Raw genomic sequence first — 27,485 nt, forward strand, 5'->3', positions numbered from 1 at the left:
CCAAGCTCAGAGGCAGAAAGAACAGGTCGGTGGTTGCCAGGAGTTGGCAGGGGGAGGACCGAGGAGGTGTACAAACTTCCAATTACAAAATAGATAAGTCATGGGGATGTAACAGAGCATGATGACTATAGTTGATATCACCGTCTTGTCTATTTGGAAGTTACTAAGAGAATAAATCTTAGACGTTCTCATCACAAGGGATGCCTGGGTGGCTCAGTCTGTGAAGTGTCTGACTCTTGATTTCTGCTCAGGTCATGAGCCCGGTGTCCTGGAATCAAGCCCCATGTCAGGCCCTGTGCTCAGCGGGGAGTCTGCTTGAGATTCTCTCTCCCTCTCCCTCTGCCCCGCCCCCCGCTCTCTCTCGCTTTCTTCCTCTAAAATAAATAAATAAATCTTTAAAAAAATTCTCATCACAAGAAAAACAACTGTAACTACGCATGGCAATGGGTGGTAACTAGACTTAACAGTGCTGATCATTTCACAATATATACAAATGTCGAATCATTACGTTGTACGCCTGAAGCTAATATAATAGCACATGTCAATTATAACTCCATTAAAAATAAATGTCTTGAGAGAGAGAGAGAGAGCATGCACGCACACGGGTTGTGAGTAGGAGAGGGGCTGGGCAGAGGGACAGGGAGGGAGAGAATGTCAAGCAGATTCCGCACCAAGTGTGCAGCCCAATGTTGCGCTCCATCACGACCCTGAGATCATGACCTGAGCCGAAATCAAGAGTTGGACATTCACCCAAGCAACCCTGTCCATTTAATTTTTTAAGATTGTATTTATTTATTTGACAGAGAGAGAGAGAGCGCACAAGCAGGGGGAGAGGCACAAGAGGGAGAGGGAGAAACAGACTCCTAGCTGAGATCATGACCTGAGCTGAAGGCAGACACTTAACTGACTGAGCCACCCAGGCGGTCCCCCATTCAAATTTTTTAAAAATAATGAAACACTGTACATAAAGCGCTCAGTACAACATACTATTAGTGTATAATAGACATTAGCTGAAATTACAAAAAGGTGCGGTCCCCAGGGATGGGCTGAGTAGAAGGAGCCCTGAGAAGCCAGCGTTTGTGGGTGCCCGAAAGTGCCGTGGGAACCCAGAGGTATGGAGGAGGCTTCCAGGCAGCCCAGAGTTCTCTGGAAGAATGCCCGCCAGCTGGTGCACACCCAGTTCCCTCTGCCTGCCATGCGTTCTCCTGTCCCTGCCTGGCTAAATTCCTTGAGGCCATTGAAGACACTGCAGGGAGCCCCCGCCATGGTCCCAGCCCCATACCTGGGGCAGGATCCAGTCCTCCCATGGGGCTTCCCTGGCCATAGTCCAGAAGACGAATATCATCTTCCCTGGGCAACGCTCCTTTGGAGCAGGGCCTGGCTTCCATCCCCTTGGTCCCAGCAGGCGTGCCGGGCTCAGGCGTGGAGTAATACCCGTGAGGTCAAGCATGGCGATCTTGAACCCACACACCGAGTCCTAGCTGCTAGGGGGCATCCGGGGTCTTTACAGCTATTAACTCATGGAAGCCTCCCGACTACTTCGTGAGGTAAGCACGACCGCTCTCTCTGCTCTGCAGACGAGAGTCAGTCACTCGTTCAAGGTCGCACAGCAGGCAAGGAGCAGAGGCAGAGGCGAACTCGGCCGGCTGGCCCCAGAACCAGAGCCCTCTGGCCCTGCCTCTCAGCCAGGGTGAGTTGGGCCCCTGGCCCCCCGGGGGACATGTGGCAAACACAGACATTTGCATTTGTCACAACCAGACAGGTGCTCCTGGCATCTAGCCAGAGATGTTGCTAACCATCCTCCAATGCACAGGACAGCCCCCCACAAAGAATGATCTGGTTCCCAAGGTCACTAGTGTGGAGGTGAGAGCTAGTGTGCAGGAGGGATCATCACATTTGTTGGGTGAATCAAGGAACAAATGCTTCGACATTGTCTTTGTTTGGGTTTCAGGTGGCTTCGTGAACATGGCCGTGGGTTGGCTGGTGACTTGCCACTGGGAAGGTGACCCCCTGGGTCTGCGCACCTCCACTCCACCACGATCATGCTATGTGACCCCGGGCATGTCAGTGTCTCTCTCCACACCCATTTCTGCCCGCTGTGCCACACAAGGATGGGGCTCGGTGGCTTCCGGCCCCTTCCAGTGCTGCTGTCCAAGAGTTTCACGGGGGACAGGAGCCCCCAGTAGGGAGGCCAGGTGACGGCTGCGGCCGGAAACCCAGCAGGAGGTCATGTCTCCCGCGACGTTCAACCACCCACTGACTGGCCACAGGCTCAGGGCCAGAGCTGGAGTGCTCCCTGCCGAAGTCCCATCCGGCCTGCACTCATAACTACCCTGGCTCTGGACCAGAGAGACACCGGAAAACTTGGCTGGATAGACTCCAGGGGACTCGGGGTGGGAGAGGGGAGCTCATTCCCTTGACAACTGTCCAGGCTGATTATGTCCAAGTGCCAAGGAGGCAGAGAACGGAGAGGCCCCAGTTCCAGGAGGGCTCGGGAACAAATCCCTGAGTGCAAAAGTCCAGAAGGGTAGGACCTCAAAAGCAACCCATTTGTTCATTCGCTCAACAAACCCTGAGTGTTTACTATGTTGCCAGACATGAGGCTGAATGCTGGGAAGACGACTGCGAAGGAGACAGATGTGTTCCTCCTCCGGCCACCCTGCCCAAAGGAGGGGCTGCCATTGACTGGGGGACCCCCTCTTGGGGGTGTAGGGGAGGTAAATGGACACACTTTGGGCCTCCTTTCTCCCAGAGAGTGCTATTCCTGGCACCCCAGCTGACCACAGGCCTTGGGCTTCCGGGGGCTTCCCTAGGAACTGTGGGGCCAGTCTCCCTCTCTTCCGCACTGCCTGGCCCAAAGCACACACTCACGGGGGCTCCAGGGGCTACCTGTTGGGCTGGGGAGCTGAACTTTTCCAAGGGAGATAAGCTGCCCCAGACCGAGGCCACATGAGGATCCCTGCCCTGCCCCTCGGCCCTGGCTTCCGTCACAGCTCTGGAGCGGGCTCCCGGGCTGGTGTCCCAGTGTTCGCCTGAGAACAGGCTTCCATGTTTCCTCCTGAGGCTCAGAGCCCTGACCACCCAGTAAAGAAAGGAAATAAACAGGCAGGGCCAGTCAGCAGGACCAAAGTCTACCGCCCCACCTCACTTGGCCAGCCAAGTCAGCTCTAGGATGAACCCAGGAGTCTGACCCCCCAGTAGGGGCAGAGGGAAGCACAAACCTTGGTCACACAAAGCTGGCCTACAGTCCTGGGGCTGTCATTTATTAGCTGTGTGGCTTTGAGCAAGTCATTTTGCCTCTCTGAGCACCAGCTTCCTCATCTGTAAGATGGAAGTAGCATGACCTGGTTTCCCTTCCCTAAAGCATCTGTGACATTGCAGAGGCCAAGGACCCCATTGCCCTGGCCAGCTGCCAATCTTATTTCTCCTGGCAGGAGGGGGTCTGCTCCATCTACCGGCAGCAGGGAAATTTAAAAATGCAAAATCTGTAATTGATTAAAAAAAAAATCCCTGAATGCCCCAGAAGGGGGCAGTGCTGTTCTGGGTTTGGCTCTGGAGGACCAAGGCCTCCTGCGCCCCCTGCTGGCTGTTCTAGGTTCTCGTCCCATCAAAGACCGTTAACCAGAATCCTTAGAGATGGGGGCTGGGGTGCCTCCAGGCTGCCATGAGAAAAGAGGAGACCAGCCCAAAACATAGGGGAGCACAAGCGCAGGATCTGGCCTCACCCCTTGCTCTGCCCTGCCCCATTCCCCTCCCTTCTGCTGGGCATCACCCTTTGCTACCCGAAGCTGCAGTGGGGCCGGCAAAGCAGAGCTCTGCCCCCACCCCCTACACCTGTCCACCTGTCTGCCTGTCTCTGCCAGGACAATTCTCCTGAAGGCCACCTTCCGAAGGTGCCCCTGCACTCACCCAGTGGCTCTCCAACCCAGCAGCATCTTCCCTGACCTTCCTCTGCCCTCTGACCCTCACATGTATCTTGGAAGCTCAGGGACGAAACATCCTTGAAAGAAGAATTCTAGGCTCCATTCCTGTTTGGTCTGGAAATGCAGCCCATCGCTTCTGAAGGGCATTTGCCATCCCAGGAGCACTTGCTTAGGCTGCCCGTCCTTCCCCCAAGGCGCGCAGGATCGAGATGGCTGCTTACATGCTGGATCAGCGTCTCCACGATCTTATAGCGGTCCGGCATGTGGGTCACCATGTCCGCCATGTTGTCCTCAGACGTCCTCACCAGCGTTGGCCCGAAGACCAGGGCCAGGTTCCTGGGCTCCATCTGGGCAGGGGAGGAGAGCAGGTCTGTGTTCACATCCCCCTGAGCTCTGACCTCCAGTCCCCCAGGCATCCCTCACTGTGGGCCCCTCACTCCCAAGGCCCAAACACATCCTGGGCTATGCCTGGCTTAGGGGATAGCCTCCTCCTTGTTGGGCATGGAGATGCCTGGTAAGTAGAGCACAGGCCAGATTTCAGCCTTACTCATCCCTAGGCCTGGCAGCCAAGGGCAGTGCCCAACCTGTTCACCCACATTGTGCTAACAGTGAGAGATCCCAGAATAGGGGCCTGCTGGAGGTTCTAAGGGTATTTTAAAACTGGGAGAGTTCCTATAGCTCCATTCATTCTCCCTGCTGCAGAACCAGAAGATATAGAGGCTTGATTATAAAGATGCAATGCGGGGCGCCTGGCTGACTCAGTCTGTAGAGCGTGTGACTCATGATCCCGGGGTTGTGAGCTCGAGCCCCACATTGGGTGTAGAGATTACTTAAAATAAAGTCTTTAAAAAAAAAAAAGAAAGAAAGAAAAGGAAAATGCAATGCAATGCATGCAAAATGCAATGCAAGGGATTCGAGCTAGATCCAAGGACTGATTTCCATCAGACACAGCGGGACTGTGGCTCTCTGCCTCTGGGAGACCCTCAGAAACTCAGGAGATGGTTCTCCCGGGGAGAACCCCAGAGGGGTGGGGTGGGGACAAAATGCCCTTTAAGGAGGAGGGCATGCCCAGAGGGCTTTGGGATTATCTGACTGGGAGGAGCTTAGAGTATGCTGAGAGGACCCTCTATGTTTCCTTCCCCCACATTTCGTGCCAGTGTCCCCCCACCTTGTTTTTCTCCGAGTGGTCAGCAATGGTCTTCAGATGCCCCACGAGGAATTTGAGTGTTTCATAGTAGTGTCCTGGGAGATCCCGGATCTGGGTGAGAGCAAGAAGGGACACGGGGCTGTGAGACCACCCCATCTTCCATCATACCCCACAAGGGTTCCCACTGCCATATCTCGGGGGTCTAGAAACCACCCTCTAACCACCCCTGTTGGAGAGATGGAGAAACTGAGGCCCAGAGGGGAGAAGGGCCTCTCCAAGGTCACAGAAGGAACTGGCAGCACTGGACTCCGGGCCTCGCAGGGCAGTGGTGCTCCCCCAGCCTAGTCTGCCCTTTGCCTAAGGATGTCCCTGCCCCCTTACCAGCTTCCGGAGCCTCTTCAGCCGCTCTCTTGAGTCTTCGATGCGATTGGCCTCGATGAAGTCATTGTATTTGTCTAGAACACAGTGAAGACTCTTTAGAGAGGCAGGAGGCAGTCCCTTTTCCCACTCTCAGGGGGTGCTGCTTCCAAGCTGAGGAGGCCCAGACTGTTTCAGTTTGGGGGGAGCTCCGCGGCCTCATGTCCACGTGACCAAATCCACGACAGCGACACTCGGGGGTGCACCTGACCTGGGCTAGCCCAGGTGTGTGTGTGTTTGGGAAGCAATAAGACCCGAGCTGCATGTTGATACTGGAAGAGGGGTCCTTGCCCCAGCGTCTGGGACAAAGACACCACAAGGTCAGAAGAAAATGTTACCTAGAAAGAGGGAGGGCCCTTTCAGCCTCCAGACGCCCACCCCGCCTGGGTCAAGAGGTCCCCAGAAGAAGCCCAAGGGGAGCTTTAAAAAATGGAAACATGGTAAGTTTATTCTAAAATCCATCTGATGAGTAAATGCATAAGGATAGCTGAGGATAACTTGTAAAGGAAAAATGACGAGGGGGGACGTACCCTCTGAGATACTGAAACGTACTTAAAACCCAGCATTGCGGGGACGCCTGAGTGGCTCAGTTGGTTAAGCAGCTGCCTTCGGCTCAGGTCATGATCCCAGCGTCCTGGGATCGAGTCCCGCATTGGGCTCCTTGCTCGGCGGGGAGCCTGCTTCTCCCTTCTGCCTCTGCCTGCCTGCCTGTGCTCGCTTTCTCTCCCTCTCTCTGACAAATAAATAAAATGTTTAAAAAAAAAAACCAGCACTGCTTAGAGCCGTATGGGACTCACAGGGAGAGCTGACCAAGGATGAGGACACAGATAGGAGGAGAAGAGGCCTTGTGGATGTTTACTACGTGACAAAAGCAGTATTTCAAATCAGTGGGGGAAGAAGGGAGGTATCAATAAACATCCCCAGGACAATGAGTTATCTTGTTGGAAGAACAAAAATCGACTTCCAGCTCACATAGTATGCAAACAAATTTAACTGCATTCAGAGCCAAATGTAAAAGTCATTAAAATATTGAGAAAAAACAAGAAAATGTCTCCACAATTGTGAAGCCTTCCTAAACATGAGATGTAGAATCTGTTAAAGACCAACAGCTTTGACTACACTTAAAATAATTGTTTCCAATTCCTTACAATGCAAAGTTAATAGGCAAATGACAGACCAGGAGCAAACATCTGCAAAGCCTAACAAAGGGTTAATACAGAGCTTGTGTCCTACAAATCAGTACCAGAAAAAGACAACCCAACAGGAAAATGGGCGCACGGTCTAAACAGGAAATGAGAAGAAAGAGAAAAATCCAATAAACTAATGAAAAGATAGTGGATTTCTCTAGTAATGAAAGAAACGAAAATGAAAACAGTAATGAGATGACATTTCTCTTCCAATTAACAAAAATGTAAACTATTGATAACATCCAGGGTTGATGGGGGTGCGTGGAGGCAAATTCTCTCCTAAGCTGTTGGCAAGAGTGTGAAGTAGGGCATTCTTCTCAGAGAGCAACTTGACATTAGCTTCCAAAAATGCTAACCAGGACTTTGACCTAGAAATCCTATGTCTAGGAATCTACCTTGAGGATACCGATCCAGGTGTGCAGGGACACATTTCAGGAAAGTCTTTGCAACCATTTTTGTAAGAGCAAAAATCTGAATGCAACCTAAATATCCATCCCTAGGGGAGTGATTAGGCAAATTATAATCTATTCAGACTATGAACAACTATGTGGTTGATTTAAAAGAAGAATGAGGTAGAGGTCTTTGTACAGACACAAATGAATCGCAAAATTAGAAGCCTCCTTTTGTTTTGGTATTTTTTAAAAAAGATTTTACTTATTTATTTGACAGAGAAAGATCACAAGTAGGCAGAGAGGCAGGCAGAGAGAGAGAGGGAAGCAGGCTGCCTGCCAAGCAGAGAGCCCGATGTGGGGCTCGATCCCAGGACCTTGAGATCATGACCTGAGCCAAAGGCAGAGGCTTAACACACTGAGCCACCCAGGCACCCCTGAAGCCTCCTTTTGTTAAGGACAGCAGCCTATCAGGAACTTAAAATAAGCCACGGTGGGAAGATTTGTACTCTGGTGACTGAAAAAACACTAAGAATCAAGGCTTTTTCCCCTGGAGAGCCAGGTGTTCCATATTTGTCAATGCACCAGCAAACTCACTCAGCTCCCAACCCTATCACTGCATGTATGTCTCTGTCGTGTGTGTAAGACAGTCTGGGAGGAAACACGACAGACCCAACAGACCATCAATAAGCAGCTCAGCAAACGGTTGAGAGCCTGGGCTCTGGAGTGTGCCTGGGGCCGGATGCTGGCTCTGACACGTACAACCTGTGTGACCTTGGGCAAATCTCTTCCTCTTCGTTTCCTCATCTGTCCAGTGGAGATAATGGTACCTGGTGGAGTTGTTGGAAGGAGCTGGGCTTGGCCCCCAGCCAGTCCTCAGGAAGTGCTAGGATAACCTCTGGGGACAGGGACCTTGGCGCTTTCTTTACTTGTATCTATACCAAGACTGTGACAAGCATGTGTTTCTCTTGCATGAAAACAAAAACCCGAAGAGTGAAACCAACAAATCCAACTGAAAAAACGATTGGAGTGCAGCACGGATAGGCGTCCCTCCTCCTTCCATCTTCCCAACGCCACCTGCTACTCACCATCGGTGAAAAGAGGCTCGGGCAGCTTCCGGAAGAAGGACTTCAGCAGGCTGCTGATCACATTGAGGTCTTGCCAGCGCTGGGGAGAGGGCAAAGACATCAGGCCCCAGGCAGGCCCAGTGGGGCGCCCATGCCTCCATGCTAGTCCAGCCCAGCCCAGCCCAGCCCAGGCCAGGCCAGGCCATCCCTGGGGTACACTTGCAGCTCCACCCAGACCAGAGATCTCGGGCTAAGAAGACTCATTGGGGGGGGGGGGGTGGCAGAACAGTCCCCAGCTGGGTCCTGGCCCCTTGACCGACCGCCCCAGTCCCTCCTTGCTCCAGTAAGCCCAGCAGGCTCCAACATTTGCCTACCCGTAGAAAGTACCAGCTACCTTCTTTGGTGCCACCACTGTGGGACAGAAGTGAGCAAAACCTCCTTGGTGATTGGACCTCTTTGGGCCTACTAGCATATCCTCTTGCCTCCCAGGGCCCCCCATTTAGCAGAAAGTCATCCTTGGACACCCCCCCCCTTATCCATGACATAGCAGTTGTTCTTGCTATGTCCTGGCCCCTTCCTGTCTCAGACCTTTTGTACTTGACGATTCCCTCCACTAGAACTTTCCTCCCTGCCTTCACAGTCCTGGCTCCTCACCCTGCCCAAATGTCACCGCCTCTGGAAGGCCTTCCCTGACAGCTAACACAGCCACCACTGCCACCACCCTGTCACTTGTGCAGCAGCCCTTTGTTTCCTCCATGACACTTCCTACACTTTGTCCCTGCCTATCTGCCTGATGGGACTGCAGCGTCATGAGGAGCAGGGATCCTGTCTGTCCTGTCCCCCACTGTGTTCCTGCCACGCGGTGAGCTCAATCAGCCCAAGCACTTCAATGGTCTAAGACAGTAGTTCTCCCCAGCAGCAGAAATCACGCCCCCGGGACATTTGGTGATACTCTAGAATCACTTTGGTTTCCGTGAGTGGGGGAGAGGGGTTGCCACTGGCATCCAGCGGATAGAGTCCGGGGTGCTCTTAAACTTTCTGTGATGCCCATGACAATGTCCCGCGACCAAGAACTATTCTGCCGGAAGTGTCAAGATTGAGAAACCCTGTTCTAAAGAAATAGGTTGTCAAATGCAAGAAAGAAAGAAGCATGGCTGGGTCTTTGGGCCTTCGACCACCAGGAGGCACCACTGCCCTGCGTAAGTCAAGGGTACCAGCCTTGCCAGGAACTACTCAGAGTAACTCTGGCCCAGAAAACAAGGTGAGGCTCTCCACAAAGACACCCAGCTCCACAATATGCACGCTCTGTACAATGGGTCCACAGCTTAACGCCACACCATTCCACAAACAGTACCTCCTCTCAGGCTCAGGAGGAGTTACAGGTACCCTGACCACAACACTTCCCCTCCAGAGCACCTGGGTGGCTTAGTCGTTAAGCATCTGCCTTCAGCTCAGGTCATGATCCCAGGGTCCTAGGATTGAGCTCCACATCGGGCTCCTTGCTCAGCAGGGAGTCTGTTGCTCCCTCAACCCCTCTCCTCTGTTCATGCCTTCCCTTTCTCTCTCTCTCTCTCTAATAAATAAATAAGGTCTTTTTTAAAAACTTAAAAAACAAAAAACAAAATCAAACACTTAACTTTCAGCAGTCCCACAACAAAGGACAAGACCGATGTCTGAGACAAAACCACCCACCCAACACACTCTGGGCCCTGCCTTGGGCCGGCTGCCCGCCAGCTCTGGCCATGCCTCTCCCAGGCTAAGGTCCAGCAAATGTGCTTCAGTGCATACACGCCCCTACCCAGTGCGGCGTCTGCCTACCTGCCCTGTCACCTTCTATCCCTGAGGCAGGGCTCTTCTCATCTCCCAGCTGCCAAACCCACGGCTTCGGGACCCCTCCAACGTGCATGTATCCGCCCCTCAGCCCCGGCCTCACTGGCACCCTCTCCTCTGAACCATGTGGAGCCTAGCCCTTCCCTCCTACTGCCCACCTCTGCCCATCCAGCAGCTCCCTCCATCATCCAGCTTTGCACCCCAACCACACCCATTCTCTAGCCAACTCTTGGCCATCACCCCAAATCTGGGGGGCCCCACCCTGACTCCTCCTCCTTCTCCGGCCCTACTCCCCAGTTTCTGCCAGAGACATACCATCAGCCCCCAGCTCGAATGTTGGCTCTTCCCTGCACCCCCTTCCTCCCTCCCATGTGGCTAATTCCTAGAGCTGCTCCCATCCTCCCTATTCCCCTGGGACCACCGTGTCCTCCTGGCCCCTGGCACTTAGAACATATCAGCAACTTCTCCTGTAGATGCCCTGCTCTGGGCCTCCCTCATTCATATCCATCAGGCATAAGCTAGAGCAGACCCCACTTTTGGCTCCCTGTTGTCCACCGAATCAAGGACAAAGGATTCACTGGAGCCATCAAAAGCCCTCTGCCTCCTGCCCTGCGCCTCACCCTCCCCACTGCCAAGTCCAGGAAGGAGGAAGGAGGTGAGTCCATTCTCTCCCAACACCCAGGCCCTTCTCTGGGGTTTTGGAAAATGTCATCATTCCCAGCCAGGATGGCCTTCTGGTCCACCTGCCCCCTTCACTTTCATCCTTTAAAGATTCCAACACTCAAGTTTCCTGCCTGCTCCAGCCCTCAGCGTCTTCTCCTTCCTCATCACACAATCTGGTCCCTGGTGAGATCAGCCTTTTCTCTTGCCTCCTATCCCACATGGCATGTCTCCCCATTTCCTCCCCAAGGGCAGGAAGACTGTCCCGTATCACAAAAAACTTCACAATATGGGACTCATGGGACTTCACTGCCCAGATCCGTGGTCTTCCCAAACATCTATCTCAGCAGAGCCCCTCTTGTCAAACATGAAAACCCAATATGAAAATAACGGACATTAAAAAACAGAACAAAGGAGATTACTCTATTTCAGGCCAGGATGGGGCTCCTGACCTGCTCCCTGCCCCCCAGAGCTCCTCTGGGGAACACAATTTGAGAAACACTGGCCCTGCCGCAAATACTTTTATTATTTTTCTTGTTCACACTGGAATACATTTCTGGCTTTTTTCCAGCTTCACTGAGCTGTAACTGACCTATAACTTATAGGGAGCCCTTAAGTCAGGCTGTAAGATTCCTTCCCCTGCTGCCTCTGTCTCCCCTGACCAGCCCTCCACCTCCCCGAAGTGCTGGCTGCTCCAGAAAATACCACATGCTCCCCCTCTCCGCCAGGGGTCTGCAGACCACAGCCCAGGGCTCCAGTCCAGCCTGCGGCCTGGTTTGTATGGCCCTGAAGCTAAGAAGGGCTTTTCCACGTTTAAAGGGCTGTGAAGAAAGAGGAGGAGGAGGAGGAAGAGACCGAGTGGTAACCAACACCTAGAGCGTTTGCTACCTGGCCCTTTGCAGAGAAGGTGAGTTGGCCGCTGGTGACCTCTCAGAGCCCACGCCTTTGCCCCAGCCGTTCCCCCAGCCTGGGATGGCCCTACCCGGCTTTCACTGGCATTTAGTGATCGCTATTCATCCTCAAAGTCCCAGAAAGGACTGCTGTCAAGGGCTTCCTGTCCGTGACTGGGTCTATCTATCCAGCTTTGACCAGGGTGATGCCCATCCCCAGGACTAGCTTCCCAAGGCAGGTCCCGCCTCACCTGTCTCGGGGCCCTGGCCTACTGCCAGGCACATCATAGGGTCCAACAAACACCAGAGAGACACACACACACCGCCTTGCCCCCCTCCTCCGGTGCCCACCTCATCCTGCAGGTTGATGTCGCCGGGCCCACGGTTGAGCTGTTCCTGCAAGCTGGACACCACCGCATTGTTGCCTGGCACCCGGTAAATGCCTGTGGACTCCAGCCCCCGTGCCTCCACAATGCGACAGCATGCGGCCACGATCAGGGGGACCCGCTGGAAACACAGGCAGGGCAAGCATGTTAAGAAGGCCAAGGGTAGAACTCCCCACCAGTGGGCTGGAAGAGGTGGGAATGCCAAGGCGGGAGCAGAGCAAGGCCAGAGCTGCTGCTGAGAGCCCTGTGCAGGGTAGGAGAGTGGGGGGACATAGGCCCTCACAGCCTCCAGTCCTCTCCAGTCTAGGGGTTAAACAGAACACCAGAGCCTCGTCGAGGTGTGCCAAGGAGCACCAGCTGCGGGCCTGGGGATTCTGGGCTCTGCCTTAGCTCTGCTGTCTCCTCCCTGGGCACCTCCCCAGACTTCCAACCGATGTGTCTGTGAGATGGAGAGCTGGTTCGCACCTCCCTCAGCTCTGGCCCTAGGTACCCTGGGCTCCCCCATTCGCTACTTACTCTAGAGTGTGGTGGAGACTCACCTGGTTCTCTATGGCTGGCTGGCATTCCTCTAGCCGGACCCCAAATGCCCTAGGGGCTGCCTTCTTGTTCTTCTTGATGATGTTGATGCCCCAGGGGGTTTTGGGAGGGGCGGCACTGTCATCTGGGGTGGGGGAAGGCAGACAAAGCCAGGGTGAGCTGGGGTCTGGGGAGGGGCAGAAACCACACATGGTCACACACACTCACCCATGTTTGGACATAGGGGGACTCCATCAGAGAAGCAACTGGAATGCTGAGGGCTGATGGGAAATTATATCCTGAGAGAAAGCCTAAGAGATGAGGGTGTGTTTTCCTGAGGACACAGGCCTCAGAGTACTGTAAGGATTTCTATGTGGTCTCCAGGGTTAAAACAACAAGGTAGGAGCCATAGATTCTGGTACAGCCAAAGAAAGAACTTCCTCACAGCCTAAAGTGTATAAGGATGGAAAAGGATGCTTCCAGAGAAGATGGGCCTCCTGCTCCTGAAGGGACACAAGCAGACACTTGGAGGCTACCCAGCTGGGATGTCATGGAAGGAAATCAGGTTCCAGGCCCTTCCAACCCTGAGACTCTGAAAGCCCCCAGACCCTCCCAGGCACATACCCACAGGCACGCACATAGCCCAACACACACACACACACACACACACACACAGACACAAGCCCACAGCTCCCACGCACACACAGGGCTGACCCCCACCGTCCCACATGCACGCAAGCACATCACGCCCTCAGCAGCCACCTTCCTACCCTTGCTCCCTGCAGGCTGGTCCTGAGTCCTGAGGCCACGTGCAGTACTCTGTTTGAGGAACTCAGACTTGAGGCCCCCCAGGCCACGAGAGATTTTGGGGGAGGAATCAGCTTTGGGCCCAGAGCTATGGCTGTGTAGGAAAAGGGGGAGAGGAGAAGTCTTCATCTGGGGTGCCCTGACATGCCACGTGCCCTGGCCTCCTGCTGCTCCAGACCCCCTCCCCAGCCCTGAAGCAATGGCCTCAAGGCCCCCAGCATCTTGTGTGCCCCCAGCAAAGGGGGACTCGAGGGCTGCCCTCGGGCCTAGCGGTAGGCCGGGAGGATGGCCTCTGTCCCAAGTGCCCCTGCCCCCAGCCAGTACTGCCTAGGAGAGCCGGGCCTCACCTTACTTTGCGATAATCATTAAGCTTCTTGCTGATCAGAGCTTGGTTGGCACAGCCGGGGTCCTGAAGGAGAGCAAAGAAAAAGTAGACCCCATCAGTGTCCACAGCCGGCCGACTCCGGTCTCATCCCTGGCCCCCTGCCTCCACTTCGCCTCCCCTCTCTCCTCCACCTGCCAGCTGGAGGGCTCACACCCTAGAGCGAGAAAGAGCGGAGCTGGACTCCCAAGCACCCCCTCACCAGCTGTGTGACCTAGAGTAACCCACTGGCCTCTCTGAGCCTCAGTCTCTTCCATAGCAGCGGAAGAGATAATAGGGCAACCTCAGGGCTGGGGTACAGAATAATGCAGGTGGCACTGATAGCATTCCTGGCAAGGCACAGAGAAGGTGCCCCATGACAGCAGCTACTGCAATAAGGAAGGTCACTTGGGACCCCTTGACTAGGCCCTGCTAGGGGACAGCCCGGCCAGGTTCCCCCAGAACAGGGGCCATAAGTTCCAAGGACTTGTCTCCCTACAGTTAGGAAAGGTAATGTTCTGAGGAGAGCAGAGCCTGGTTCAGCAAGAAGACAGGTCTCCCCTCAGGGAGAGCAGGTCTGTGGGCCAGGGGCTCTGTACTAGGGCGTCTCTCCCCATGGCCCGAGCAGGAGCACACATGGCCCAGGGCCCAGGCCCTCCATCCTCAGGCAATGAGCAGCCTGAGCTCAGACCCCCCATGTCACTTTGTGCCAGTGTGCTGGGGCACCGGGGTGTGGGCACCTGGCCAAGAGGGCGAGGGGGCGCCGACACCCCGGCCCAGGCTCCTAGTGTGTGGCCGCAGCCGCCCAGGAAGGGGCGCCATTTTAAAATTACCCAGAAATGCAGGCCAAAGCCCTTTGGCTCAACCAGTACAGCCTGCTGCCAAAGGCCAATCCCCTTGGCCTCCTCCCAAGGTCAATGTGTTCATGCCCTGCTGACAGGCTAGCCCTGTCAGCAGTGCCAGCCGCTGGCCCAGGGGCACCTCCTTCTGTAATATCCTCCAGAAGAAACCCCTGCCTCCTGAGCCCCCACCAGAGTTTGGCCTGGAGCTGACCTCTCTGTGCCAGAGCCCGCCCAAGGCGGTAATAATAATTAATAATGATAATAATAATAATAATTAGTGTCAGTCCTCCAGTTATTATGGTTCCTGCCAGCCAGGGAACCCGGAGGATGCCAGGTGCTCTGGGAGCCGCCGTCTGCATGATCTGTTCACACCAAAGCCTGGGTGGGTGTGTAGCTGCCAGGTGTGCTCCTGTTAGCCCACTTCATGGACTAGGGAACTGAGACTCAGAGAGTTTAACGAGGTACACTGGCAGGTGAGGGGCGGCCCTGGGCGCCCCCCCCTTCTTGCCATCCCTGGCCTAGGATGGGCGGCAGGGCCCTCACCTCGCCCTCGGCCCTGCTGTTCTCTCGGATCGCTCTGATCCAGCCCAGCATGTCATCCCGGTCCTCAGCCTGAAAGAGATATTCACAGAAGTCAGCGGTGGTCAGCCGGAACACGTGCCTCCTCTTGGTCTCGCTGTAGGAGATGTCCACCAGGCAGGAGCCGATGCAGACGGGCGCCGCCTCGTCCTCACCTGCGACGGCCGCCGCCGCCCCCGCCGCCGCCGGCCCGGGCTCCCGCCGCTCCTTGCTCAGCGAGAGGGAGCGCGCCCGCAGCGCGGCGTACACCCGCTTCCACTGGCGCAGGCCGCCGCCCGCTTTCTGCAGGGAGAGACAGGGAGAGGGGGAGGGAGAGAGACGGAAGGGGGTAGGGTGTGAGAGGCCCGGCCAGCCCGCCCTGCTCCCAAAGCCCAAGGAAAAGGGGCCAGGAAGAGGGTCCCAGAGGAGAGCTGCCGGCAGCCACAGAGGTGGTGTCCCAGCACCCGGCACACCCCCCTCCTGCCCAGCCCCTTCCCTGCCTGGACAGCCCCACCCATCATTTTCGGTGCAACCCCCACCTACAGAGGGTCCCCAACCTTCCTTTCAATATTAGCATCATTCAACAGTAGCATCAGGGGCATCAGGCCCCCCACAGTGCCCCACAAAAGCCGGCCGCCCAGCGGTGTCCACCTTAGGTAAAATCCTAGTAAACCTTTCCTAGTTCACACACTGCCCCTGCACAGCCAAACAGGTCAAGAGTCATCCATGGGCACCTGCTCCCTGCTCTTCCGCCTCTGGCTCAAGGCTCTCCTCAGTATCCTGGCCACCTGGGCCCCCTGTGTTGCTGAAGCCAGTGGCAGCTTCTCTGTCCTCCCCGGCACTTTCCTTAACCCCTCTGAGACATGTGGCCTGGCCTGCTGCTCCTTCCTTCTCTAAACCCTCTCTTGTCATCGGGACCCCATCAGTGCCCGCTGCCAGCCAACTCAGGTCTCATCCCCGGCCCCTGCCTCTGCTTCGCCCAGGGTCCCAGTTTTTCCTCCCAATTCCAATGACTCCTTCTCGGTCTCCTCCACTGGTTTCCTTCCCCACAACATCCTCTCACCAACAGTTCTTGACAGGGGCAAATGGTGCCCAGGGGACATCTGTCTGGAGACATTTTCAGTTGTCACACCTGGGGAAGTCCTATGACATCCAGTGGTGAGAGGCCAAGGACACTGCTGATCACCCCCACCCCCGATGTCCAAGATAGCCCCCCACAACTAAGAATCATCCCACCCCCATGTCACCAGAGTTGAGGCTGAGAGCCTGCCCTAAAGAGGGGGGGGCTCCTGAACTTTCTCCTGGGTTCCCCTGCCCCTGCACGCCTTTCCCATGATGTCATCCATGCCTGTGGCTTTAAATCCTGTCTGTCTGCTGATGGTGATTCCCAAATTCACAAATGTATCCCTGGTCTGGCATCCCTCCTCCCCCTGCCACAGCCTTGCACCTCCCTGCTCAGTGTCCCCACTTGCTGCCCCTAGGTGCTCTGCATACTACCTGCTCCCCATGGGCCACTTGCTTTTTGTCATCAAACTTACTCTCCACAGCACCCCTCCCCCAACTTCTCCAGCTCAGTAAATCCACCCAGATGCCCAGAAACCTGGGAGTTGCCCTTGACCCCTCCCTTTTCCTCACCCTTGACATCCAATCTATCAGAAGGGCACAAATGCTCTGCTTCCGAAATACCACCTGTCTCCATCTTCCCTGCTACCTACACCACCTTGTCCACACCACCAACCCCTCTTACCTGCACAACTACACAAACCTTCCTAGTCCCCACCCTTGCCTCCTATAATCTACTCTCCAACCAACGTGGGGCTTGAACCCATGACCCTCAGACCAAGAGTTACACACTTGACTACCTGAGCCAGACAGGCGCCCCTGCAGCTGTCATTTTTTTGTTTTAAGATTTTATTTACTTATTTGAGAGAGAGAATGAGAGAACATGAGAGCGGGGATGGTTGGAGGGAGAAGCAGACTCCCCACTGAGCAGGGAGCCCAACACGGGGCTCCATCCCAGGACCCCAAGATCATGACCTGAGCCAAAGGCAGATGCTTAACCAAAGGAGGCCCCCAGGCATCCCTGCAGCCACCATTCGGAAATGCGAATGAGATCCCGCCTCTCCCTTGCTCAGCACCCTATCCTGGGCTCCTGCCACCCACTGCAATCAAATCTAAGAACTTCTGTGATGTGTCCCTCCCTCTCCGAACTCGACTTCTCCACCGGCTTTCTTCCCACTGTGTCAGGACACAGGGGCCTTCTCTAGTGAACAGGCCAAACGCTTCCTTTCTAGGGGCCCTTGATCATGCTGTTCCTTCTGCCTGGAGCCTCTTTTCTCGCTTCTCTGTGTGGCCTCCCTCTTGCCCATTAGGTCTGAACTCAAATGTCATGCATATCACCTCCTCCGCGAGGCCTTCACAGACCCTGTTTTTCTTTTTTTTTTTTTTAAAGATTTTATTTATTTATTTGACAGAGAGAAATCACAAGTAGGCAGAGAAGCAGGCAGAGAGAGAGGAGGAAGCAGGCTCCCTGCTGAGCAGAAAGCCCGACGCGGGGCTCGAACCCAGGACCTGGGATCATGACCTGAGCCGAAGGCAGCGGCTTAACCCACTGAGCCACCCAGGCGCCCCCAGACCCTGTTTTTCTAAAGGCTGCTCCCTGTTACCTGCAAACATAAAGGCCATCACGTGACCCAGTTCATTTTCCCGGGGCTGCTTACTGCAACTTCCCATTACTCGGGATGTGGATCTCTCCAATAAGCGGTAAGCTCCTGGGGGCGGGGAGCTTGTCTCTCCTCTCCCGTCCACATCCAAGAGCCTAGAGCGCCCACAGGCACAGGGTAAGAGCTCCTCAAAATTCACTGAATAAACGAATTAATCGTCCTCGGAGCACGCTGAAGGCAGGGGCTCCATCTCCCCCCATTGGACCGAGGACTCCTCCCTTCCTTGGGCTGCTGGTCTACCCACTCCTCTTCACCCTCCACGGGCCTCTGCCCTCCGAACAAACCAGGTGAGGAGTTTCCACGGCAGTAACACAGCCCCATCTGGCCACGAGCCCTGCCCACCACCACAGAGCTGCTGGTCCCAGACAGGATCGTCAGAGCAGGAGAGGGCATGGCCCTCCAGGGGATTTTTTTTTTTTTTTTTTTTAATATCAGAGTGAGGTGGTGGCAAGGGGCCCCTTTGAGACCAAACAAGCTGGGTGACCTTGGACAAGTCAAGTCCCCTCTCTTGGCATCAGGGTTCCCTATTGGTAAAATGAAAAGTGTACTAGCGGGTCTCCAAGGTTATGTCCAGCTCATGCGCTAGGTCTGTGTCTGCAGGGACTGGTGACACCCGTTCCCCCTGGTCTCCACAGAATGGCCTCTGAAAGAGGCTGGGGGCCGGATGGAGGTCACCCAAGAGACACTGGATTTGCTAGAGCAGACAATAGCCGGCTGGCCATCGGTTCCCCAGACAAATGGCCTGCAGCAGACTTGAAGGCCCCTCCCCTAACTCCCAGGTCACAGCAGCAAGGGGACAAGGGAAACACGTCCTGGCCGAGCCAGGAGTGGAAGGCCCTGTCCTCTAGAACTGATCAGTGAGCAGGAAGGGGCCCGCTCCCCTCCCTGCCCGGGATACACTGTGCCGGGCCTGCCAGGGGCCATCCAGAGCTAGGTGCCAGGCTACCTGGAGGCCAGGAGTCAGTCGTTCTCCCCAGGCCCTCCGAGGGGCTCTAACTTTGGGCTGGAAGAGTTTGTCCACCCTGGCTCCCCTTGTCATTCCACACAGCCGGTCCCTGCTTCCCTCCTAGGCAACCCCTCACCAAACCCACCCCTCTAGGGCCCTGGGGCTCAGGAGAAGTCCCCATCACCCTCATAGCCATCAGCTGCCTCCTCTATCCTCTCTCACCTCTTGGCCATCAGCAAGCCCAGGCCATCCCTTCTGCAACCTCTCCAAATTGTCCCTCCCCGTCGGCCCCATGCCAGGACCTTGGTCAGGGCCCCCACTCTCGCTCACCTGGACAACAGCAAAGCCATTGTCTTCTCCTGTAGCGGGCATGACCCTTGCCTCCTAGGCTCACATACCTCCCACCCCCATTGGAACCCCTGCAAAGGCTTGCCATGGCAGGGATGAGGTCCTGCGAGCAGGCGCCAGACTCCCCACCTCGATTTCCCCCTCTTAGCCTGGCTCGCAGCCACCTAGCACACCCTCCGCTCCGCTCCCCTGCCACCGACCATCCAGGAGAGTGTCTCCACTGTCCAAGCACCCCCTCCCTCCCTGCTTTGTGGATTCTCACATACCCTTCATGTCACAGCCTCCTGGATACCTTCCTGCAGCCCTCCAAGACTGGGGTCACCTACTACACGCCACTCCGCTCCACTCCTCCCCTCTAACAGTCATACACTGGCAACTATTATGCACCATGTTCTTTCTCGGCTCATCCTCAGCCCCAGCAGGGCAGGACCGGCCTGGCCCCCTCTCCATGAAATACCCAGAACCTTGACCACAAATCAGGAGCTTACTGCGAACTCGATCATTACCACGGACTGGACAAGGGCAGTGCTGAATGCCTGCCCCTCCTGGCCTACCCGGCTCACTTCCCCTCACACCAGCCCAGGGTGCAGAATAACCCAGAATGTCCCTATCTTACAGATTGGAAAAGTGAGGCACAGAGGTTACAGGGGCTACCCAAAGCCAGATGCTGGCCATGAGTGGCCGGGCAGGAACTCCAAGTCTGTATGACTTCCCCAGGTACAAGACCCCTAGAAGGCAGGATGGAAAATTCCAACCACAGCAGAAGATGAGCTCCCTGGGCCAGGGCCCGGGTACACTTTTGCTCAGGTTAACTTGTTTAATCCTCGGCAATGGGGGTGTGTGTGCTAGGGGTTGTTTTTAGCTCTATTTACAGATGAGGAAACTGAGTCATAGACAGCTGAGTCATCCCAGCTGCCCCCAGCAAGGCATGATGCTGTCAAGGGCCAAGCCCAGCTTTATGCTAACCACTCTGCTCACTTCTGCCTGGGCTGCGTCTCCTCCTTCCTCCTCCACCACAACCCGCCTGGAATGGCCTTCCCACCCTGCGGACCCAGGGGCCCCGCCCTCTCACATCAGGATCCTGTTTGTCTCCCCCTGCCACCCTCGGGCCCAGCCTCGTTCCTCGCTCACCTGGATTGCTGCAGTGGTTCTTACATGGTCTTCTTGCCTCGGCTCGGCCCCTCTCTAATTCATTACCCTCCCCAGGAAGCCAAATCAAAGGGGCCCCGGAGCTTTCAGTGGCCCTCAGGATAGAGACTAAAATTGCTTCTTGTCCTGCAAGACCCCTGAAAAGGTTGACTTCTGCCTTCTTTGAGGGCCTCAGCTCCCCTAAGAGAATCGCCCTGGCCTTGCTCCCTTCCTTTCCCTGAGCCCTCGTGTCCATCTTTGGGGTAGTCCGCTAACCAAGGCTCACTGTGGGATGGTTCTGTCCGAATTTCAGGCATGCTGACCAGACCCCTTGCACCACAGAGCCCATCTCTCTGATTAACCTCCTTTCCATGAGTTCTTTAGGTCCCCCAGGAAGTTCTTCCTGACCTCTAATCTCCACCCCTCACGCTACAGACTTGACTGGACCCTCTGGCTCCAGAGGCTGTGGGGTGGGTGCAGAAGCTGGAGAGTTCTGCCGGAGACAGCTTCCGTCCACCTCCATCTCATCCCAGCAAGCACCTTACCTTCCCCTTCTTGGTGAGGACCTGCTTATAATACAACCAGCCTTCTCTCCTGATGTCGCTGAAGGTGACATCCGAGAGGTCAGAGGTCGAGTGGCGCTTGGAAGGAGCATCTGCGTCTTCCGAAGTGCCCCAGCTATCCAAGGACTGCAGCAAGACAACGGAGGGCAACTTAGGGGGGCTCCCAAGGTGCCAGCATGCCAGGAGCCCCATGGGCCTGGTGCAGCCCTGCAGGCTGCCGTGCTGTGTGGCCTCAGGGGCCCTGCTTGCCCTCTCTGGTCCACTGCACTGAGGTCATGGGACACATGCGGTGAGGAAGCCAGAAAGGAGGAAAGGCCATGACCTGCCGACCCCATGCCTCCCCACGCTAGAAAAGCCAATCTGGAGCCTCCCGTCATTTTATAGACTCGAAGAAACTAAGGAAATAGAGGAAGTGATTGTGTCGACATGGAGTTAAATAAACGGGAAGTAGAAACATCAACAGAGGCTGAGTTCATGGAGCAGGTAGTCATGTCCACAAGGAGTTAAACAGAGGAAGTGATAGTGTCAACATGACTCCAGGACCAGAAGTGACAGGTCAAGGGAGAGTTAAGTAAGCAGAGGAAGTGATAAGGAGTAAACCAGGTGACAATGGCCTCAAGGTGTCAAATGAACGGAAGATCCCAGATCCTGAGGGTTTGAAATCAAATGGCTCTTCCAGTCTGTCCCTAATCACAAAGAGGGAGGGCCATCTCAGAACTGAGCCCCCGCTCATCCCCAGGTGGGGAGCCTGGGAACTCCAGCCTGCCCTTTGCTCTCAATCCTGGGTCCCCCTCCTTGCCCATGTCCCCTGTCCCCTGAAGATGCTGCACACATAATGCCCGATGCCACCCGGTACAGGCAGCTTTAGGTCCCCACAGGGAGCAAGGAGGCCAAGTGAGATCCCTGTTCTCGCGGAGCTTACATTCTAGCTGGGACCCAGGCAAGAAAGGGGACGGATGCATAAACCGTGTCACCGGAGGACCGCTGAGGAGAAAAACCTAGGAGCTGGAGGGAGGCATGACATGACAGGGATGAAGGCTAAACCCTCAGAAAAGCTCAGAAAAACCTGAAGAAAGTAACCAAGTAAGTCATGGGGCTATGGAGGGGAGTGTGTGGAAAGGGTGTTCGAGACGGGGGAGTTGCAAGGGCCACGGCCTCACGTGGGAGGGCATGGGTGTCTCTAAGTGATGACGGACGCCACACCAGGCCCAGATGGGGAAGGGGAGAAGAGAGCAGGAGGAGACCATGTCTGGTCACTGGGCTCTGCGGCTGAGGCAGCAGTCACTCCCCAGCCCCCCGGCACTGTCGCCTGCGCGTGCCCTCACCACTCACCCCATCAGTGAAGAAGCTTCGCAGCATCCGCAGGCTGGGGACTCGGTTTGGCAGGCGCCTGCGTGTGAGAACGGAGTGTGAGGGATCTGGGGGGCACAGCTAGGACTTTCCCCCCTAAATCCAAAGGCTCTGGAGCTTTCCAGGGAGGAAGCTCATCGCCCTGGTGTGTAGGGGACCCCCAGAGGGGGTGGCGGTGCTGACTCCCAGGTGGGATGGCTGCAGCCTGTCCTCACCTCAGAGCCCTGCTCTCCTCCCGGAAGGTGTTGAGCCCGTCGTCGCAGGACTTGGAGCGCTCCGTGGTGATGGCGAGCAGGTAGGAGGAGCGGCGGCCGGCCTTGATGCTGCCTGCAAAGCCGCCCACGGTCGGCCACAGGGTCAGCAGGATGGTGGGGTGGGGGGCTCCCGTAGCCCTCCCGTCTGGGCTGGGCCAGGAGGCGACTCTGCCCAGGGGACCCCGGGGGTAGCAGAAGCCAGCAGGAAGATGCCAGACATGAGGTAGCGGTAGCCTAGCAGAGACCCCGCCCCCCGCCCCAAGGACCAGACAGTGAGGGAGAGGACGGGGCTGGGGTTCAGGGAGCACTCACTGCAGTCCTGGGAGTAATGGCGGCCAAGGGCAAAGGTGAAGGTTGGGGAGGAGGGGCTGGTGCCCAGCACAGGGGCTGAATTCATGGCGCTGGAGACCACGGCGGAGGCAGGGACATGCTTGGCTTGGAGGTCAATGCTGGGGCTGGTGGGTTCATCTGCAAGCAGAGGGAGTGGTGGGTAAAGGTGGCTCAAAGCTGAACCTGCCCGCCCCATCCCCAGCTTCACCTCCAGGCCCAGCCCTCATCCCCAGTGCTCAAGCCCTCCAAGGCCCTGCTAGCAATATGCCCGTGGCCAAGGGCTCCCCCCACACCCCCAGACTGTGAGCTCAGCTCCTGCCTCCCAGGTGGGGTGGTTCTTTACATTGAGGTGTGACCCAGGCTGGAGACTGAGCCACCCTCCCTAGACTGGGCTCCTAGACTAGGAGTCTCTTAAGGATAAAGATGGTCTCCCTTCATCAGTTGGAGGCTCCTTGAAGACAGGTGCTATGTTTCTCCCTCAGATTGGGAGTAGTTTGAAAATAAAGGCTTTACCTCTTGCCCCAGACCAGGAACTTTACTAAGGCTGTGTCTGCCTGCTCAGACCAAAGGCCAGCCAGGGCTAGGTCTCCTCTCCCTCTTCTCCCTCACTCCTGTGAGCTCACACAGCATGAGTTCAGCACTCTCAGCTCCAGGGACCACCTCTCGGCTCCTGGCTCCCAGTCTCATGATCTTGCGTCTGGTCTTTCTCTCAAGCCCCTAGATCCAACCCATCCTGCATCCTCCTGGACAATAGAGTGGTTCCAGCCCCACTTTCATTCCCGATATGGAGGTGAGGCACAACCCTCTAGCAAGGCCAGAAACCTGGGAATCAGCTGGCCTCTCCACTCTTGCCTCTCCCTTATCCAACATCTGTTCCCCAGGCAGCAAACCTTCAGCATCCCCTCTGCTCTAAGAATAAAGTCCAAATTCCCCAGGGACTGACATGACCCTTCTGGCCCTGTTCTGATGACCTGGAAGGGCACCCGGCCTCTCTCACTTCAGGGTCTTGGCACAGTCTATTCTCGCCCAGAACGTTCCCCCCTGACTAACTCCTTCTCATCCTTCAAGTCTCAGCCCTAATCTCCTTTCTCCAAGATTCTCTCCTTGGCGACCACGCCCCAATCTAGGCCATGGCGCTCTTCTCTGTCTCCTAGAGCTCACTATACTCCCATCACACACACACACACACCCCATGGGGTTGTTCTTGTCCCATCATCTGATCACCTGTCCCTGCCATGGGACCATACACTCCAGGAGAGCACGGAACCTCACACGGTGCCTGACAGAAGTATTTGTTGGATGGAGGGTGGATGGAAGGAATAAAGAGTGAAAGGAACAAAGGAAGGGTAGAATAAAGAAAGGATGGAGGGATGGAAGGGAGAAATGAATGAACAAACAAAGGGAGAGAGGAGAAAGGAAGCAGGAAAGAAGCAAACTGATGAATGGGTGGGCGAGCTGGTGGGTGGGTAGGTGGGCAGACAAAAGGGAGGGAGAGAGAGAAGGAAGGAAAGACAGGAGGAAGTAAAAACAGAGAGCTAAAGAGAAGGGAGGAGAAGGAAGAATGGGAGGGAGGGAGGAAAGATGGCTGGAGGACAAATGAACAGAAAAAAGGATGACAGAAGGATTCAAGAGAGCACAGAAGGATGTATGGATAGACAGAGAAACAGACTGGTCCCATCAGCACTCAACCCAGAGTTCTGCCCATGATGACAGGTGGGTGGGGTACAGCCCGGCACAGACAACCAAGTCTCCCAAGACAGCCACCTGCACCATCACTCACCAATGAAGGGAATGGAAGCCAGAGAATCTTCAGTGGTGGCCAAAGGGGCCACCTTCCTGCCCAGGCGTTCTACTCGCCCACTGGTCTCTGGCTCTGGGGACTCTTCACCAAACCCAAGGTTCATCTGTCTTGCAGGGGGCAGCTGGACCTTGCGGCCTGTGGGAGGCTTCTGCCTCAGGATCACCTCATCGCGACGATCCTCGGTGGGAGGCTCCAGGGCCCGGGTGCTGGGTTCTGGGCGGACAACCCTGGGCGGTTCAGAGGCCTCTGGTGGGAACGATGCTGGGGACTGAGCCAAGCTGAAGGTGGGCAGCCCCCCAAAGGGTGAGTCCCGGAAAGACAGTGCGTGCAGGAGGCCAGTCCGGCGCTGGAATGATGGACTGTAGCTCCGGTATCCAATGTACCCGATGTCGTCCAGGCCTTGGAGGCCAGGCGGGGGCTGGGCCTGGGGCGCAGGAAGGTCCCTGGAGGAGCAGGCAGAGGTGCGGGCCGACGGACGCTGGGACGCCCAGCCACAGCGCTCAAAACGGGGTGACACCAGTGCTCCTGGCCCCAGTGCCTCGGCAGAGCGGGTGGCCCGGCTCAGGTAGTCATCAGAGCGAGCCCGGTGCCAGCCTTCCTGACCCAGCTGGCTCAAGGCACCCTGGGAGGTGGAGCAGGGCCATGGGCGGTGGGCAGTCACGTCCTCCAACCGGTCCTGGGAGGCACTGCGGGCCCGGGGGGGCATGGCAGGGCACCGTCTCTCCCCCGCCCTGCGGGGTACCTGGTTTGACAGCCAGTGTGACAAGGCCTGCTGGCATTCCAGTCTGCTGGGGGGCAATCGGCCGCCAGGCTCGGGGAAGGCACGGGGCGTCCGGGGCTCCGAGGGGAGGCGGGGGAAGGCACCAGGGCTGGGGCGGGGCTGGCTCATCCCCAAGGAAGGGTTGTCCAGATGGGTGCGGGTGGCAGAAGGGACACGGGGCCCCGGGTCACTCCAGGCAGCAGGACTCCGGGGGTCACTGGGCGGCGCTGAGAGGGGCTCAGGCACCATAGTGGCCCAGGCGGCGACCCGGGCTGGCGGGGCGTAAGTCTTGCGATGGTAGCAGATGGGGGGCGGCTCTGGGATGCTCCGGGCCTCTCCGGAATACGGCTCGTTCCCCTTCAGATAGGCATCCTGGGAGTAGGCCTGGCAGGGGACACAGAGGCAGGTGAACAGGGTGGGACGAGTCCCACAGGGCAGAACTATAGTAGCCCTGGGAGGTCAGGACCCCAGAGAAGGGGACTGAGGGAAAGGACGAAGCCCTGAGTGGGTGGGAGAGGGAGGGCATGCTCCAAAGAGAGTTGGGGGAAGGGAGGGAGAGAACAAAGAAATTAGAGGCTTTTGAGAGTCTCTCACACACATACACACACACCGAGTCTCTCTCTCTCTCTCTCACTGGAGAAATAGCCAGCATTTCTCTAAGACTTATGACAAGGACTGCCTTTAGCCACAAACATTCCAACATCTGTTTTCTGGGGTCCTCCCCCCATGCTGGCCTCAGCCGCCTCCCTGCTTCCTTACATCCAACAGTGCCCACGGTCCCTCTATGGCAGAGCTGGAAAACCCCATCAGAGACCAGCCAAGGTGGCCAGAGACAAGAGGGAAACCGACTAAGGGGTGTGTCCACAGTGGGGTGGGCTGGGGATGGGCGGGGGCTGGGAAAGCCCCGCTGTCCCTCCATCACCTGGACAGGGAGCTGGGGCCTGGCTCCTGGGCCAGCGGAGTGAGGAGAAACTTGCCCACCTCTTGCTCACTCTGGTCCAGGCTTGGGGGAGGGGCCAGACTGCCGAAGGGGCCTTGGGCCACCTTCTGCCACCCCAGGCCTGGAATCTGGCACTGGGAGCTGAGGCTGACGCTGCATTGCTGAGGAGGGACAGGGCCCGCGCCCAGGCCCAGCCAAAAAAGGAGGCAGCCCAAAGGGACAGCGGCCTTGTGGCCCTGGCCTAGCCTGGCCCTTGATGGGTGCGGGGGGGGGGGGGGCGGGGGCGAGGGGGGCGATGTGGAGGGGGTTATCGCGGGGTGAAGTATCAAAGGCTGGGAGGGTGAAACACACAGACACACACACGGGCGCCCGCGTGCGTGTGCCACACCACAAGGAGATACCGGAAAATACACACCCAAAGACACACACACAGAGCTAAACACAATGAGACACAGACACAACAAATAACTCTATCTCCGGTCCCAGGCACACACATCATGTGATGAGGACAAGTTAGACCACACCCCCCCCACACACACTCAGCCCCCTTCAGACCCACACACCCAGCCAGGGACACTCACGTACCTCTCCCTCCTGCCATCCTGCCGGCTCCCCGGGCTCCCCGCATCAGGGCAGTGGCGGCAGCATCTCGGCCAGCCTCCGCCCTCCCCCTGCTTGGGGCTAACCCCCACCGACCTCGGCGTCAGCCCAGCCTCCGTTCCCCCCCACCCCCAGTCTGCCCCCCCTGCGGCCACCCTCAGCCCCCACTGGCTCGCGCGCGCTCTCTCTCTCTCTCTCTCTCCCTCTCCGGCCGGCGGGAGGAGGAGGAGGGAGGGGAAGATGGGTGTGGAGGGGCCTCGCTGCGTCGGCGGTGGCGTCAGCAGCTGCCTCGGCCCCATTGGCCTCCAGCCTTGGCTCCCAACCACAGGAATGCCTGGGCCCCACCCTCTGGCTGGCCTAGGATGGGGTGGGGGGCCGGCAGAGGGCCCCAGATGCTGACATCTGGGGCTGCCTGCCCGCCTGAACTCGAACTTCTCGCTAACACAGCTCAAGGCGGCCCCTTTCCCCACCCCAGCCCTCCTCTGCCCTGGCAGGGAGAGATCCTGGGGAGCCCTAGATCCTGCCCTGTCACTCCCGCAGGGCTCAGCCTGGGGCAAGTGTACCCGCAGGGCCTTTGAGACTTGTGGGGAGCCATCCACCTCTCTGGGCTTCCAGACTTACCTCCCCCTACCCGGGAAGGACAGGGGACAATCCAGGTCAGAGGGTGGAGGTTCCCAGAGGGGCATGGTGCCAAGTATGGCACTGTGATTACAGGGATTATGTGAACACATCCAGGGCCGAGGCCAGCCTGGCGGCTCCCAG

The 27,485-nt window shown here is 56.7% G+C and overlaps 1 protein-coding gene across 7 annotated transcripts in view; it reads right to left on the reverse strand.

Moving 5' to 3' along the window:
* Positions 1 to 27,485, reverse strand: part of ARHGAP23 (Rho GTPase activating protein 23) — a 78,976-nt gene that overhangs the window by 12,184 nt on the left and 39,307 nt on the right. For 6 of the 7 annotated variants that reach the window (XM_047707240.1, XM_047707238.1, XM_047707236.1 and 3 more), the window contains exons 7-20: positions 24,403 to 25,567; positions 22,605 to 22,760; positions 22,254 to 22,365; positions 22,021 to 22,078; positions 20,671 to 20,814; positions 14,966 to 15,283; positions 13,567 to 13,628; positions 13,183 to 13,313; positions 12,436 to 12,557; positions 11,862 to 12,017; positions 8,152 to 8,230; positions 5,452 to 5,525; positions 5,092 to 5,181; positions 4,145 to 4,270 (exon numbers count right to left, since the gene is read on the reverse strand). In XM_047707240.1, coding sequence (XP_047563196.1) covers positions 4,145 to 4,270; positions 5,092 to 5,181; positions 5,452 to 5,525; positions 8,152 to 8,230; positions 11,862 to 12,017; positions 12,436 to 12,557; positions 13,183 to 13,313; positions 13,567 to 13,628; positions 14,966 to 15,283; positions 20,671 to 20,814; positions 22,021 to 22,078; positions 22,254 to 22,365; positions 22,605 to 22,760; positions 24,403 to 25,567 — 2,793 coding nt within the window. Of the gene's footprint in view, positions 1 to 4,144; positions 4,271 to 5,091; positions 5,182 to 5,451; positions 5,526 to 8,151; positions 8,231 to 11,861; positions 12,018 to 12,435; positions 12,558 to 13,182; positions 13,314 to 13,566; positions 13,629 to 14,965; positions 15,284 to 20,670; positions 20,815 to 22,020; positions 22,079 to 22,253; positions 22,366 to 22,604; positions 22,761 to 24,402; positions 25,568 to 26,708; positions 26,892 to 27,485 lie in introns of those variants that run through there. The other variant, XM_047707242.1, reaches the window with a different exon arrangement.

The sequence above is a fragment of the Lutra lutra genome, chromosome 16 (assembly GCF_902655055.1).
Source record: "Lutra lutra chromosome 16, mLutLut1.2, whole genome shotgun sequence".
NCBI classification, from domain to species: Eukaryota; Metazoa; Chordata; class Mammalia; order Carnivora; family Mustelidae; genus Lutra; species Lutra lutra.